This window comes from Carcharodon carcharias, chromosome 16, assembly GCF_017639515.1.
Source record: "Carcharodon carcharias isolate sCarCar2 chromosome 16, sCarCar2.pri, whole genome shotgun sequence".
In the NCBI taxonomy this organism is placed as follows: Eukaryota; Metazoa; Chordata; class Chondrichthyes; order Lamniformes; family Lamnidae; genus Carcharodon; species Carcharodon carcharias.
Window position 1 is genome coordinate 108,314,122 of NC_054482.1, and position 15,721 is coordinate 108,329,842.

At 40.3% G+C, this 15,721-nt stretch overlaps 1 protein-coding gene across 2 annotated transcripts in view; it reads right to left on the bottom strand.

Moving 5' to 3' along the window:
- Nucleotides 1-706: 706 nt before the first annotated feature.
- The window catches only part of fubp1 (far upstream element (FUSE) binding protein 1), a 37,420-nt gene continuing 22,405 nt past the window's right edge, over nucleotides 707-15,721 (bottom strand). The window contains exons 7-21 of one of the 2 annotated variants that reach the window (XM_041207699.1): nucleotides 15,654-15,711; nucleotides 15,222-15,384; nucleotides 15,021-15,119; nucleotides 14,813-14,923; nucleotides 14,445-14,547; nucleotides 14,236-14,336; nucleotides 13,896-14,043; nucleotides 12,470-12,630; nucleotides 6,350-6,510; nucleotides 6,173-6,252; nucleotides 5,513-5,638; nucleotides 5,075-5,155; nucleotides 3,274-3,345; nucleotides 3,031-3,188; nucleotides 707-2,613 (exon numbers count right to left, since the gene is read on the bottom strand). In XM_041207699.1, coding sequence (XP_041063633.1) covers nucleotides 2,605-2,613; nucleotides 3,031-3,188; nucleotides 3,274-3,345; nucleotides 5,075-5,155; nucleotides 5,513-5,638; nucleotides 6,173-6,252; nucleotides 6,350-6,510; nucleotides 12,470-12,630; nucleotides 13,896-14,043; nucleotides 14,236-14,336; nucleotides 14,445-14,547; nucleotides 14,813-14,923; nucleotides 15,021-15,119; nucleotides 15,222-15,384; nucleotides 15,654-15,711 — 1,631 coding nt within the window. In that variant the 3' untranslated portion in view covers nucleotides 707-2,604. Of the gene's footprint in view, nucleotides 2,614-3,030; nucleotides 3,189-3,273; nucleotides 3,346-5,074; nucleotides 5,159-5,512; nucleotides 5,639-6,172; nucleotides 6,253-6,349; nucleotides 6,511-12,469; nucleotides 12,631-13,895; nucleotides 14,044-14,235; nucleotides 14,337-14,444; nucleotides 14,548-14,812; nucleotides 14,924-15,020; nucleotides 15,120-15,221; nucleotides 15,385-15,653; nucleotides 15,712-15,721 lie in introns of both variants that reach the window. The other variant, XM_041207698.1, reaches the window with a different exon arrangement.

Below are 15,721 nucleotides of genomic sequence, written 5' to 3' on the forward strand. Positions count from 1 at the left end.
TTGTTGCAACTGTGAATACTCTTTATTAGAGATAGCGAAACAGGGTGAAGTGTAAATTTGAATGAGATATGGGGGAAAATGTTTTAAATGTTTTCCTGTTTTAAAAGTTGTATCTTCCTAAACAAAGAGACAATGGCGCATATGGTTGCAAATGAGGTATGGCGAGAATCGTCTTTTTAAATCTCCCCAATTAAGAACATTGAATCACAAAATCTGCATTAGAAAATAACGTGCAATTGTAGATATATGGACTATCTACTTCAATAATTAAATCATTTACTCTATAGAAGTTCACAATTCTCTTCCTGCATTTTTGTTACAAATAGGATTCAAAAACTTTCAAGTCTAGATTCTTAATATTAGACTTCAGCAAAGATTTTCATACACGAACAAGACTAACATTGAGAGTTAACCTGCAGATGTCTTGTGGTTCTCGGTCATAGTACTCATTCGGCTCTCCACATCTAAAAACAAGCAGTCCGCAACACCTGGACTACAGAGCACTCTTTTTGTAGCTTTCCAGAGACAGAAGGCTTTCATTAACGCCTGCAAAATTCGATTCTGTGAACATGTGCCAGCTGTGAAACTAAGTTACAGTAATGGACACTACCTAAATTCACATCATGCGGACAGAGCAATAATTCACTCTTTCAAATATCAGACAGGAATTTTTTTCTTCCACTTGAATCAATTAAAAGGCATTCAAAACAGCATGTAGAAGTTTATTACAAAAGTAGTTTCTCTTAAGAAATTTAAGACATCCGCTCAGAACAATGTTATCCGTGGCAAAAAACTGGATCTCATGCCCATCAAAATAAATGCAGCGCCCAAAAAATTTACTCAGTTTACAACTTCAGTTAGCCATTTCTAATACAATTCACAGCAAAAAGACAACTTTGCTATTGAAAACATAATGTGCTCATTTAAAAACCTAAAATAATTTCCACCATTCTAAGCATCAACATAAACAACAGATATTCACGTTCATTTATTAAGTTGAACATCATGGCAATTGAAACACAACACAATCCTGGCCTACCTACCTTCAACCTAACAAAATTCCATATGGTTCAAGTAAATCTAAAAAGAAAACTATCACAGCATCACCTAAAATAGCTGTCCATTCTGCATTCCTCAAACATTATTTACTACAGTTTAGGAAATACTTACCCATAATAAAGGTTTTTAAAATCAGAGCAAAACTAGCAGGTAATTTAATTCCTACAAGCATTACATGCTAAGTATGTGATCAGGACATGTTAATTTCTGCATTGTTAATCAAATTTCAATGTATATATTGAGAAAGAAAATAGAGGACATGGGCAAAAACAATTTCAAGTGTTACTGCACAGTAAGTCATCTCTATTTCAGTCACAAGGTTTAGTGTACTTACAGTGCAAAGCTCCTTGAAGGAACAGAATCAAGGATGGTGCACAGCATACGCCAGGTTACCCTTACAGAGCTAGCTCTACATTGGCTGGAACACACCTGTACTTCAATAAATACAGTGGCAAACAGAGGCTGCAATTGCATTCATCTTTTGCATAATTAAACTGAGCAACTATCAGAATATTCAAGTGCTTACATGGGGAAAAAAATCTAATTGGCAGAGAAACAATCACTTTCAAATAGAGGGAAAAATATGCAGAAGCAATTCAGATAATCTTTCGAGGTTTTAAAATGGCAAATTCCAACTAAATAACGTGAAAAATAATGCATCTAAAGCAGGTCATAATGCATTAGAAAAACAATTCCATTGTCAATTTGAGGAACTACTTAATCATTAACGATACTTTGACTGATACCTTACCATCAGCTTTCCTAAACTCCTTCTGTCAGAAAAAAAAGTTATGGGGCACTATTTTACATGGCAAGAATTGCAGACCATAAAAACAAATTGACAAACTGCCTCCCAATAAATTTGTCACAGACAATTAGAATAAAGTTGCAAACAAAAGCTAAGGATGCCAGCCACAAGATTAAATAGCATTTCACGTTCATATGTTTTGCTATAGAAAGATTATGCAAAAGATATACTGCTTGCAACTTTGCATTATGCATCATTACTGATGAGCTAAATTGCAATCACGATGGCTTCAGGAACCTGGACTACAGCAGCTATTCGGATCTGAATTGAAATTATGCACATTTAAAGTCTCAGTTTGACCCAACAGAAAATTCCATATCACAAAGAATGTGTTGTCATACCAGGTTACAATTCACCCATAGATCCAACTTACCCACAAACAAGGGTTTTCATATTATTTATTGTCAAGCACAAAACAAGCATTTTTAAAAGTGAACAGTATACAATGAAATTAATACATTTTACAACAGAAGCACATGTCACTATAGTGACTGAATAGAAATTGAAAATACATATGCTGGAATGTTCAAACTATTGTGTTTCACTAAAAGCAAACCAAATTTGCAATTCTACACAAAAATAATGGTTATCAAGTTCGCTACCTCTTAAGTATGACAATAGCAACAAACACTATTTTTCTTAAACCAAAAACAAAATTAAGATCTTCATCAAGGCGTCTGCATCCATAAATTTTACAAAGGCTTTTCCCCAAATGACGCAAATATCTCCACTTCACATTACTGGGCCTGCACAGAAGAAATACATAGAAATACACAAGTGGTTACCAACATGAAACATTTCAAGGTCACCGAGTGTGGACAGGATCCTCTATCTGTAAAAAGAAAGGTTAAACATAGTGCTGGACAGCAGCTCTCACTTTTCGCATTGCCTGTTTCGGTGGGGGCGGGGGGGGGGGAACTTTAAGTAAGAACAGCCATTCAAATAATATGCCATTCAATGTTCTTCAAATATGTTTTGCTGAATTTAATGTGTAGTTAACTTTCAAGAGTACAATGTGTTCTGCACATCATGTAAACTTAATTTCACTACCCCAAGCAACTTATCGATGAACCTCGCAGAAGTTATCAGTAGGGATACACCAAGGTTTTTGCATGCAGAGTCAAAGAAACACTCTCAAGTACCCTTTGTTTACTGGGATTTACCTGTGGGGGTTGCTGTGCTGGCGGATGCTGCGGAATTCCCTGGGAGTTTGTCTGACTGTAGTAAGCTGCTTGCTGCCTGTAATATTCAGCCCACGCGGCACTGTAGTCTGGCTGCCCACCTGGTTGAGCTGCTGTACTAGAAGCTTGAGCTGCTTGACCTGAAACAACAAGCAGGACTGATTCACTGACCAAATTCAGATGATTTAAATATAACTGAATCGCACTTTCCAGAGACATACATACTTTGTTTCTTGTAGTATTCTTCCCAAGCTTTGGTGTAATCCTGTTGGGCTCCTTGTGGTTGTCCCTGTTGCCCTAAACAAAACATGGGTAACATTTTTATGAAAAAAATCTAATCAAGTGAAGAACATACAAAAAATGTAGATAGTTTGGGTCTTTAAAGTAACAGATTCCAACATGAAGAATTATTCATTCATTTAGGTCCATCTGGGTCTGAAACTCTTGGCTTCATCACCCAATACCTTCCTTAAAAAAAACTAGGGCCCCATAAAATCTTATTTATTCTTTGGAATATCTAAAGATTAACAATGTGCACAACAGTTTACATCAAGGCTAATCAAAAATGGCTTTGAATTAGCAATTTCTAAATGTTAGGTATTTATTATACTGGAGTGAACAATCAATATGTTTGAACATAAATGCTCAAAATACTTATGGCATCTGCCTACTGTGCCTTTTGCAATTGGATTTTCTTTTGGGCTGCCATGAGAAGCAGAGATCAGATTTAATCTCAGATGATGAACAGGAGCACAGAGACTTGATACGCACCTCAGTTAAACAAAGTATCACAGCAATCGTGCTGTTTATAGGCCAATGCTGTTTTAAAATTGGACTGAATCCACCCGGGTAGAAACATGCAGTTTCTCTGCATCTGAGAGTAAGCCTTACAATCTATCACCAAACGAAACTGATATTTTACGGAATACTGAATTCAGTAGTAATGAGCAGGGTTGAGTTTTAGAGTGCTGGGGCCTCAACTTTTTACAATTTACATAAATGACTTGGATGAAGAGGCCGAAGGAATGGTGGCTAAGTTTGCTGACGACACAAAGATGGGTAGGAAAGTAAATTGTGAAGAGGACGCAAGGAGGCTAACAAAGTGACATAGGTAGTGGCATACAGAGTATTCATGTGGGAAAATGTGAAATCCTTCATTTTGGCAGGAAGAATAAAAAAGCTTACTGTCTAAATGGTGAGAGATTCAGAGCTCAAACTCAGAGGAATGTGGGTGTCCTAATGCATGAATCACAAAAGGTGAGTATGCAGGTACAGCAGGTAATTAGGAAAGCTAATAGAATGTTATCATTTATTGTGAGGAGAATTGATTACAAAGGTAGGGAGGTTATGTTTCAATTGTACAGCGCATTGGTGAGACCACATCTGGAATATTGTGTACAGTACTGGTCTCCTTATTTAAAGAAAGATGTAAATGCGCTGGAAGCAGTTCAGGGAAGGTTTACTAGACTAATACCATAAGCGGGTTGTCTTATGATGTAAGGCTAGACAGATTAGGCTTGTAGCCACTGGAATTTAGAAGAGTAAGAGGTGACTTAATTGATACCTTTAAGATCCTGAGGGATGTTGACAAGAGTGGATGTGGAGAGGATGTTTCCTCTTGTTGGAGAATCTAGAACTAGGGGTCACTTAAAAAATAAGGAGCTGCTCATTTAAGACAGACATGAGGAGAATTTTTTTCTGAGGGTTGAGTGTCTTTGGAACTCTCTTCCTCAAAAGGCGGTGGAAACAGGGTCTTTGAATATTTTTAAGGCAGAGCTAGATAGATTCTTGACTAACAAGGGAGTGAAAGGTTATCGAGGGTAGGCAGGAACGTGGGGTTGAGCTTACATTCAGATCAGTCATGATCTTAATGAATGGCGAAGCAGGCTCGAGGAGGCCGGGTGGCCTACTCCTAATTCATATGTTCACATTACTAAGGATTTTTACACTTTCAGCTTTTCCTCTTGTTTGTTGTGCATCCTCTTCTATCAATCTAAATTTTGATATGGCAAACTAAAGTATTTACCTAATTTCTTGTAATATTCTTCCCAGGCTTTGGTATAATCGGTCTGAGGAGTCTGGGCCGCGTTAGGTTGGTTTGGATCACCTGCTGATAAAAGTACAACAACATGAATATCATGTTAACACCAAGGCTGTCAATTCCCATGGAGGGAAGAGAAGGAGAAGGCAGTTTTGTAACATAAGGAAAACCCAAAAGCTGCTAGACTAATTGAGAAGAGCTTTTCTAACCCTCTTTGTGTAAAGTGATTTAGGCACATAATGCCACTGATTTAAGAAACAAGAATAACATAACAGCTAATACTGGTTTCCAAACGAAGTCAGAGCTTATGAAATTTCTGTTGGGGTAAGATGCAAGCTTAGTTCTCAAAGATTTTAAAAACTGCAGCAATTAACTTTCTGTCAGTGTAGCCAGAAGATCTAATAAAAATACCCGATGATTTACCCTGTGCAGAATTTGGGGTATTGCCCTGACCAGTGCTTGAAGCTGCAGGTGGCTGCTGTGCTTGTTGCTGATAATACTGAGCGTAATATGCTGCCCATGCAGCTGTATTTGCATCTCCAGCTTTATCTACAATAGATTAAAAATATTTTATTACTGCTGGTATTCAAACACTGTAGGTAAAAATGTTCAAGTTATTTAATACATTACAGTATTATAGCAAGGTCAGTGGATCACTTTTCTTTCCTCCTTCCTCCCCTGAAGGCATCAACTCCTGCTCATGTATGATTCCACAAGTGCAAGCTACTCTCCAGTATCTCATCCAAGTGGTCAGTCTGCACGTGTCAGCCGCAACAGTGCAAGAGTTGTACAGCTATTTAACTAGAGAGGACATCCCAGTCAAAGCTGACCCTGACCTCAACTGATGCTGGCACACACACGCTTCTACAGCAGGGGTCAGTAGATAGCAATTAGGATGGGAACCCTAAATGATCCCACCCTGGCTGAGATCAGCCAATTCTGCACACACCAGGAATCAAACCTGGGCCCTGTGCGTCTGTATGGCCTAGTTACATGCTGCCTTTATCAAGTGAGCCATTGAGGAGCTCGGTGGATTGCTTTTTTGAAGTTCTAATATGAAATGTTAAAAAAGTTGCGTCTTACTTGGATCTGGTTGACCCTGTTGCTGCCAGGGCTGATAGGCATTCCCCCATCCTTGTGGAGCATACGGTGCTGGTGGACCACTGCAGAGGTTGAGAGATTAAGTAATGGCAACATACTACATACCTTACTCTCTAGTCAAGTTTAAAACAATTGTGCTATTTAAATCAGATTACTTACTGTTGAGGAGGACCAGGTGGCCCTGGATTATAGGGCCCTGGATTATAGGGTCCCATTGGAGTCCCAGGGCCTGGAGGACCAGGGGGCCCATGAGGGCCAGGAGGCAAGTGGGGTCCATGAGGACCATGGGGACCAGGCGGCCCAGGAGGACCAGTAGGAGCCTAAATACACAAACATATATTGTGAAATATAATCAGGCACACAAATAGCGAAGTTCTTGTGAAGAGATCACCAGCCCACAAGAAAATCAAACGTATGACTATTCACAGTGAGAGTTAAACTAGATGATATTTTTAAAAAAAGACATTAAAAATATTCCCCCTTCAACGTAATTTCCAGACCAACAGGACAGTCAACTCCATAATTTCCATAAAGCAGTAGACTAAACTTTACATTCCACATTAACCTAGCAGCATTTCATCATGAAGAGGAAAATAAGCTAATAATAGTTTGCTAGTATATGTGCTGTTACTATACAGTAGCAACATGAGTGGTATTCGCCACTAACAGGATGCTGCCATCAAGATGTTCTGCCTACCACACAAATGGGTAATGTGGTATATGAATTTCAGTGCAGGGTGATGTTAGGTATGTAGGCTGTATGTCCCAAAGGCTGGCGGATCGTGACTTGAGAATTGCTGAAGAAAGAGACATGGCTAAGCTTTTCGTCTCGCACTCATCAGGACACGCCACAAGAATACCAATGTTAGGGGAAGATGACAATTTATACTGTATGTGAAGAGAGTGCTGATAGGTTGGCAAGTGTCGTTGCCATGGAGAATGTGCCACTGATGGGTTTTTTAAATTCAGTCATGGGATTCGCTGGCTGGGCCAGCATTTATTGCCCATCCCTAGTTGCCCTTGAGATGAGCTGCCTTCTTGAACCGCTGAGTCCATATGGTGTAGGTACAGTCACAGTGCTGTGAGGGAGGGAGTTCCAGGATTTTGACTCAGTGACAGTGAAGGAATGGCGATATATTTCCAATGTGTTGCTACTGTATAGTAACAGCACGAAATCACTAGCTTCACTTGTTGCTCAAATTTTTGAGATACCTTGCCCTTCCAGGGTAATAAGGTTGACTGGACACTTTTTAGGGCCGAAAGTGACGGACTTAGGCCCGTTCATGAGCTTGAGTGAAATGATCCGATCACAGTAGCCATTACCCTGCAGGGTGGCTTTGATACATCTTATTTCAGCACTAAGCAATGAGCTATCGCTTGAATACATGGCAAGGTTTGTCGATACACTGTGCTGCGTCCACGTATGTACAGGCTGCCCAAGACACACAAAAGTGATGTCCCTCTACACCCCATCTTACCTATGACCGGTTCTGCACAACATGAATTGGCCAAATGGTTGAGCGAATTGTTACAACTAGTTTTGACCAAGTTTTGTACGTACACAGTGAAGGACTCCATCACATTTGCAAAGGCTGTACAGGATTTGCATATTGATAGCAATGCTGTGTCCATGTGCCCATATGACATTGCTAGCCTATTCATCAATGTTCCACTTAAGGAAGCCATAGATATTTGTACTACAGCACTATATCATGGTGATCTAGATCCACCACCATTGTGGGAATCAGTACTCATCGAACTTATTAACTCGGCAACTCGCGCAGTTGAGTTCAGTTTTAACAACACCATGTATGCCCAAATAGATGGTATTGCTATAGGATCCCCTCTTGTCCCAGCTCTCTCAAGCATCTTTCTTGGGTTCCATGAGAAACCGCTCTTCGATGGAATGACACCTAACCTCTTACGTCTAGCATATTTCTGATATGTGGATGATACGTTTGCTATATATAAATCCACAACTGCATGGAACAATTTCCTTACATGTCTTAATGGGCTCCATCCTGCGCTCAAATTCACCTATGAAATGGAGCAGTTAAACAAACTCCCCCTGCCTTTATGTGCTAGTTGAGGAATCTACCAGGGATTCTCTACCCCGGTCTACCATGAGCCTATCTTCACGGTCAATGTACGCATTGGGATTCTTACAGTTCCACGTGGTATAAAATTGGTCTTATTGGCAACCTTGTAAATAGGACCCGAGCCATTTGCTCACCATGCAAGCTTGACGCTGAAATAAGGCACATCAAAAACATCCTGCAGGATAATGGCTACCCTGATTGCATCATTTCACGCTGTGTAACATGCGAGCTCATGAATGGGCCTAAGACTGTCACTTCTGGCCCTGAAAAGTGCCCAGTCTACCTCAGATTACCCTGGAAGGGCAAGGCACCTCAAAAATTTGAGCAACAGGTGAAGCTAGCTGTTTCACGCTGCTACTATGTAGTAGCAACACAAATGGTATCCACCACTAACAGGATGCTGCCATCAAGCCAAAAAGGCGTTTTGCCTATCGCACAAATGAGTAATGTGGTATATGAATTTCAGTGCCAGTATGATGCTAGGTACGTAGGTCGTATGTCCCAAAGACTGGCGGGTGGTATCAAACAGCATGTCCCAGGCGCTGTTCCAGACCGTGCCCAACCAGCCCATACTTGCAAAACTCAAAAGTGTCCAACATTAGATGTAATTCCGCGATTGGACAACATATGCTGAATAATCCTGAAATGTGCGAAGAATTACACAGACAACCAATTTAAGGAAGTCAGTCGAGCTCGCAGTGCGGCACATTTCCATGCACTGGAAGCTACATATATTAATACACAGGGCTCTATTATTTGCACACAGATGTACATATGTTGTGCCTGTTTCAGCTGAAGGAAGTAGGTGCCAGCCATTTGCTGACTCATCCCTCAAGGCAGTGCCTTGACCGATCAGGGTCAAGCTGTCCGGTTTAAATTTCAAACAATGCTGGGCAGTTAACTGTCACCATCACTGGTGAATTCTCCATGGCAACATCACTTGCCAACCAATCAGCACCCTCTTCACATACAGTATAAATAGTTATCTTCCCCTTATATTGGTATTCTTGTGAATGTCCTGATGAGTGCAAGACAGAAAGCTTACACGTCTCTTTTTCAGCAATTTTCATAACACTTACATTCACAAAACTACAAATTTAATCCTAATTTTAGGACACTTCCTCTTGCTTTGGCTTGTGGCAAAAATGGAGATTGTAGATTACGAACCCAATTACATTTGGATTTGTTAATGAATTTGCAGCAGCTTACCTCAAAATTAACAATGCATTGAGCAAGATAATTTGATCAGCTGATTTGTCATTCAGTGGGGTTATGAGGTATTGTTACACTGTCGATCACTAAGACACTGTGCTCGTGCTGGAACCATGAGCCCATTAAGGCTCACCAAATCCATTGGAGGGCAAAAGAACTTGTATTTATACAGGGCCTTTAACTTTACCCCAAGATGCTTATCAGGAGCATTATGAGGCAAAATTTGATATTAATAATCAAAAGCTTGGTCAAAGAGGTGGGTTTTAAAGAGCATCTTAAAGATGATGAAAAGAAGCAGAGATGTTTAGGGTAGGAGCTGCAGAGCTTAGCGCCTTGGCAGCTGACAATCAAAATCAGGGTTTTGGAGCTAACTGTTAGAGAGTTAAGGAGGTTACGGAGGTTATTGAAAACAAATGTGAGAACTTCCAAATCAAGGCATCAACTGGGATCCAACGTAGATCACTGAGCACAGGGTTAATGGGTGAACTAAACTCAGTGTGAGTTGAGACATGGGCAGCAGCGTTTGGATAACAAACTTATAGAGAGTAGAATGTGGGAGAATGGCCAGGAATGTGCTGGAATCATCAAGTTTAGAAGTAACAAAGGCATGAATGAAGGCTGCAGCAAATGATCTGAGGCACAGCAGAGGCAGGCAATGTTATGGAGGTTAAAATAAACGGTTTTACTGATGGCACAGATGCGGTAAGAAGCTCGTCTCGGAGTTACATTAGGCACCAAGATTCCAAACAGTCTAGTTCAGCCTCAGGAAGATGCAAGTCTGAGGGATAAAGACTGGTGAACGGAGTCTGCAGTGCAGTCTGAAGACAAATGGATTCTGTCTTCCCAATATTTAACTGAAGGAAATTTTTGCTCATCTAAATTGGATGATAATTTGAAGAGTGTAAGAGTCAAGCCTGGTGGTTTGGCGAGTTAGAGGTGGGGGCCAGATGAGGTGCCAAACTCTCTGATCAGTAACAAGGCTGTTTCCTGGGGAAACAGCTAGGACTGCAGGAAATCACACCCTGACTATCCACAACAATCAAACAAGCTCCAGGAGATGAAGGTCATCCATGATGCATAAATAGATAAATTTAACAATCTGCTCCTTTACCACAAAGATCTCCATTAACATTCTTTGCTTTGTACACAGTAGCCATCAAGATCCTCCTTTGCAACTTCTTAGCAGACTTTGGTAATGGTCCAATCTACTCCACCTCTTTGTCCATTATTTAACATAAGAACATAAAACTTTAGAAACAGGGACAGGAGTAAATGATAGAGGCTCTCAAGTCTGCTCTGCCATTCAAAACGATGACGATTCTTCTGCCTCAACTCCACTTTCCCAGTTGGTCCACATATCCTTCGATTCCATCAGACCAAAAATCTGGACCTCAACCATAACAATCCTTAGATGGAGAATTCAGAACCCCCTGGGGTAGAGAATTGCAAAGATGCACAGAGTTAAGAAATTTCTCATCATCTCAGTTCTAAATGAACTACCCCTTAACCTGAGATTGCTGGTGTTCTAGATTCCCCAGCCAGGGGAAACAATGTCAATGTTGACCCTGTGGAGCCCCTTCATAATCTTGCATAATTCAATGAGATCTAAGCTCCAGGGAGCATAGACCTACTTCACAGCCTTTCATCATAAAAGACAATCCCCTTATCCCCAGAATCAATCTAGTAGATCTTCGCTGCACCGCCTCCAATGCACATATATCTTTTCTGAAATATGGAGCCCAAAACTGCACAGTACTGCAAGGTATGGTTTCACCAAAGCCCCATATAATTGTAGTATGACTTCCTTATTCTTGTACTCCAATCACCTTGCAATAAATGCTATTTGCCTTTCTCATTACTTGCTGTACCTGTATGCTAACTTTTGTGTTCCTTGTACGAGTACACCCAATTGCCACTGGACAACAACATCCATAAGTTTACATGCCTTTTAAAAATATTATGTCTTCTATTCTTACTAACGAAGTGAATAACTTCACACTTGAGCATATTACACTCCATCTGCCACCTTGTTGCACATTCACTTAACCTGTCTATATCTCTTTGCAGCCTCTATGTCTCTAGGCCCTTAAATTGACTATTATGGATATCAGTCATTACATTGCATATTTGCAAAGTATTGTCCAACACGTTAGCCACCAGCTACATGCAGAAACTGTGGAATCCAGACGTGGCTGACTGCACTTTCCATTAGTATGTTTAAAAAAAAATCAGTAATGTGACATTATTCAAAATTGCATAGCATTTGCATGTGTACTTTAACCTTTTAGTACTTTTGGTAAACAGTCAGATGAAAAGCAGAGTCTGCAAGTATATTTTTGATCATAGTTTGCACTTTACTTCTCCAGTTACTGCTTATTTGGTTATCTGCAAATAGACGGGTGAAGTGCCAGACTTCAGAACATATGGAAACATCAGCAACAATGTATGAAGAGCAGAGCTGCCATCATGGTCAGAATAACTGAAATTATTTTACCATTCAGTTGCTTAGTGTCCACATAAAAGAACATCTGCGTGCTTTACGTGTGGAGTACTACACAACATTAGCTGCTCCATATGCTATTATGTCCAATTATGAAGAGCAAGAGTCTGTGGCCCCATCAACCACTTGATTCAAAGCAATGCTTGATTATTCTACCAGTGACTTCCCTCCTACCATCGCTGTTGATCTACTTTACGTAGCACTAAATCCCTTCCCTAAATCCTAGAAGTACTGTCTGGCAACAGCCTGGAAACAAGCAGTTAGGAAGCCCATCATGAGGTATGAAAAACATTAAACCACAAATGTGAATCATGGTAATCTGTTCATAGACTTGGCAAACAAGTGAAAATTGTTAATCTACAATAACTAATCCTAAAAATCCCTTAGATTTATCTCAGGATTAATTTTAAAATGTTAATTTGTTTTGTCTCTCAAAAATCTCATTTAATAAACACATTAAGAGCTTACCCCAATCTTCTCTTCAATAAGTTGTCTAGCATAATCAATCTGTTGGGTTGATCCACGAATAATAAACATTTTAAAATTGGGATCAGCATTTGGAGGTGGGTTTCTCTGAAGCTCTATCCGTGCTCCTGACTGTTGGCTAATTGCCTTTACAGTCTCGCCACCTAAGGCAGAACAGATTTTCAAAAAGAAAACTTGTGTTAATTTGTCAAGCATGAATGTCATTCACATTTTCACTCCTTGGTTAACCCACAATCAGTAATCAAACACTGTTCCCATACACTTTTTAGTCAAAGCCAAGGAATGCTGGGAAATTTAATGTTTTGCCATTTTACATGAGTGTCAGCAACAAACATTCCCAGGTCAGATATATCAGAGATTAAATGCAGAGTAAAGCCTCCAACAGTTTGCCCCAATTATCTGCCTTCACTTTAAGTTCTCCTCCCTTCCCTCAGTCCTCAGCCAAAGCAGAGGCTAAAACAAACATACGAATTAGGAACAAGAGTAGGCCATTCAGCCCCTTGAGCCTGCTCCACCATTAATATGATGGCTGATCTGATTGTGGCCTCAACTCCACATTCCCACCTACCCCCTCAATAAGCTCTGGCTCCCTTGTTCGTCAAGAATTTAGTATGAACACACAAGTTAACAGCAGGAGTGGGCTATTCAGCCCCTCAAGCCTACTGACCCAGTCCAGCCTGCTGTACAACTAAGATTACATCCATCTTTTATTTTTGGGCGGTTGAAACTTAACTTCCAGGCACTTCTGCAAATGCAGTCAATTACTATCCTTTGACCAAAATACCTTAAACTGCGCTTGGGTGTATTAAAAGTCTCTCAAGGATACCACAACCCCCCACCACACAACTGCCCCAGGGGAATCAGTGTCAGATCAATATCCATATCCTAAATGCTGATGTTTTACTGGTGAATCTTCTGAGAATATTCAGTGCAATTATCCAACATTTTAACCTGCAAAAATAGCTGGCCTTGCTAATCGCATCAGAATGTTGTTGTCAGCAGACTATTTCTAGTCAAGTTATAACATGGCCCATTTTCCACCTCTGACCAATGCTGAAAAACAGAACCACCTGCACCAATGGTTAGAATATGGAACTTGCAAACATGGGGCAAACAGCATAGGTGCATTTAAGGGAATCTAGAGAAATACGTAAGAATGAAAGGAATGGAAGAGTTATGCTGATAGGATTAGACGTACAGGTCAGAGGCGCTTTTGCAACATAAACACTGACATGCTTCTTAAGATGAATGGCCTCTGAGTTGAAAACACTATGCAATGCAATTAGAAAAAGTTAACTTCATTTGAGCAATTCTGTAAAAGGGCTCTCTCTAAATTTGTGTAGTTATTTGTGTGTATAATATAAAATCAGGAACGAATCAAGAGCAACTTTTCAAGACAACGCATTACCTTTGCCAATGATTATGCCAGTCTTGCTGCTGGGTACTGTGAAAGTGAACTCTTGAAGTCCACCAGGAGGGCCCATATTCCAGTTCCCTTGGCCTCTCCCTCTTCCTCTGCCAGGTCCAGGACCACCAGGACCTGGAGGCATGCCAGCCTAAAAGTGGGGGTGAAAAAACTTCTGAACTACTATTTACAGAATGGTCCCAAATGGCGAGCATCATAAAGATATTTCCAAGCTGCTATCAAAATTAAACACAATATAGGCACGGCAATGAAAACTAGTCAAACACTCTTAGGACAGACATTTAAACTGGCATGCTTAAAAAGAAAGCATTTGTAACCTAACCTCCACACTTCGTAGGAGGTCTGTAAGTATTTCTGCAGCATGCTGACATCTGTCTGGAGGGCCCAGGATCTGAGCTATTCTTTCTGGCGTCGTCCCGTCATCTTGTGATAAAAAAATTATTGGCAAGTTTTTTTGGGGAAGTTAAACAAGGAAAGGCATGAAATCTAATTTATTCAAATGCAGAACAGTTAAGGTCACATTAAATTCACCTGGCTTGAACTGAATCCTCACACCAGCATCGTTCTGTATCTTCTTGATCATTTCTCCACTTCTCCCTATTACAATACCAACAGCAAAGCGAGGTACAGGGACCTAACAGAAAACGTAATTAGTATCCTCTACAACAAAGAGGCCCTTTGGACAAAACCAGTGGCAATTATAAATAACACTGCCAAATTTGCCTGTAAAAGCAATGCACCAAACCTGTCAATACAGTAAAAATTAAACATAAGTCAATCAAAAATAACTTGGTCACTGAAACTCAATTCTTTGTTGCATGGACTACAGATTTGAAAAAATTGTGTCCAACGTTCAACCCGTTTATACAATTTGCTTGGACAATATATCTTGCACTTACATCCAATGCTTCGTTTGTTCCTCCCAAACGGGATCCATACTCATTACGCTGCTCCCTAAAACCACCTTGGTCTCGGTCACGAATTAGATCCATCACCATGTCCTTGGCTTGCTAAAGAACACAGTAGAAAAGTACAGAAGCTTATACTCATTTCCCAGTCAACGGTAACACTGTTGTAAAAAGGTTAGGAAGGAGTGCTGCACCTTACCTGTACTTTGAATGGATCTCCTGTTATGCGGAGGGGTTTGTCTGATCCTGTTGGCTGAGGTCCATCTTGAATCATCACCATTTTGACTCCTGCACGTTCCTATTTTACAACAAAACAACTCCATGTACCCACCTTCGCAAGTTTAAATACCATGTCTCAGCATTTATGAAGCAAAGCCAAAGCAGTAAACATAACTCTTACCTGCAATTGCTTGATTGTTTCTCCACCTTTCCCAATAACAAGTCCAGCCTTGCTTGCAGGAATCATGATTTCCTGCACTGAAGTACCTGGTCCATCTCCGTGATGTGTACCTGGACCAATTCGGCCTCTTTCAACTATTTGATCAAGTAGCCTCTTTGCAGCTCTATAATATCAAATGCATTAAAAAGACAGTGTTTTAAGCATGGCAATGGTGGATGGGGAAGAGGAAAATCTTCATGCAAGTTTGATATACCTCTCAATCCGCTCTGAGATTTGAATACAAGATAGGGGAGATAACTAACTATAATTGGACTGCTAATGCATAAACCATGCATACACATAACTGAACATCATGCACTAAAATTGTTCTACAGGCTATGATATTATGGCATGCACTATATAGAAATCGCTGATTATTTGAAGTACACTTACAGAATGGAATCAGGACTTCCTGTCAACATGCAGGATCTTTCTGGTAAACCGCCACTGTCTGAAAATGA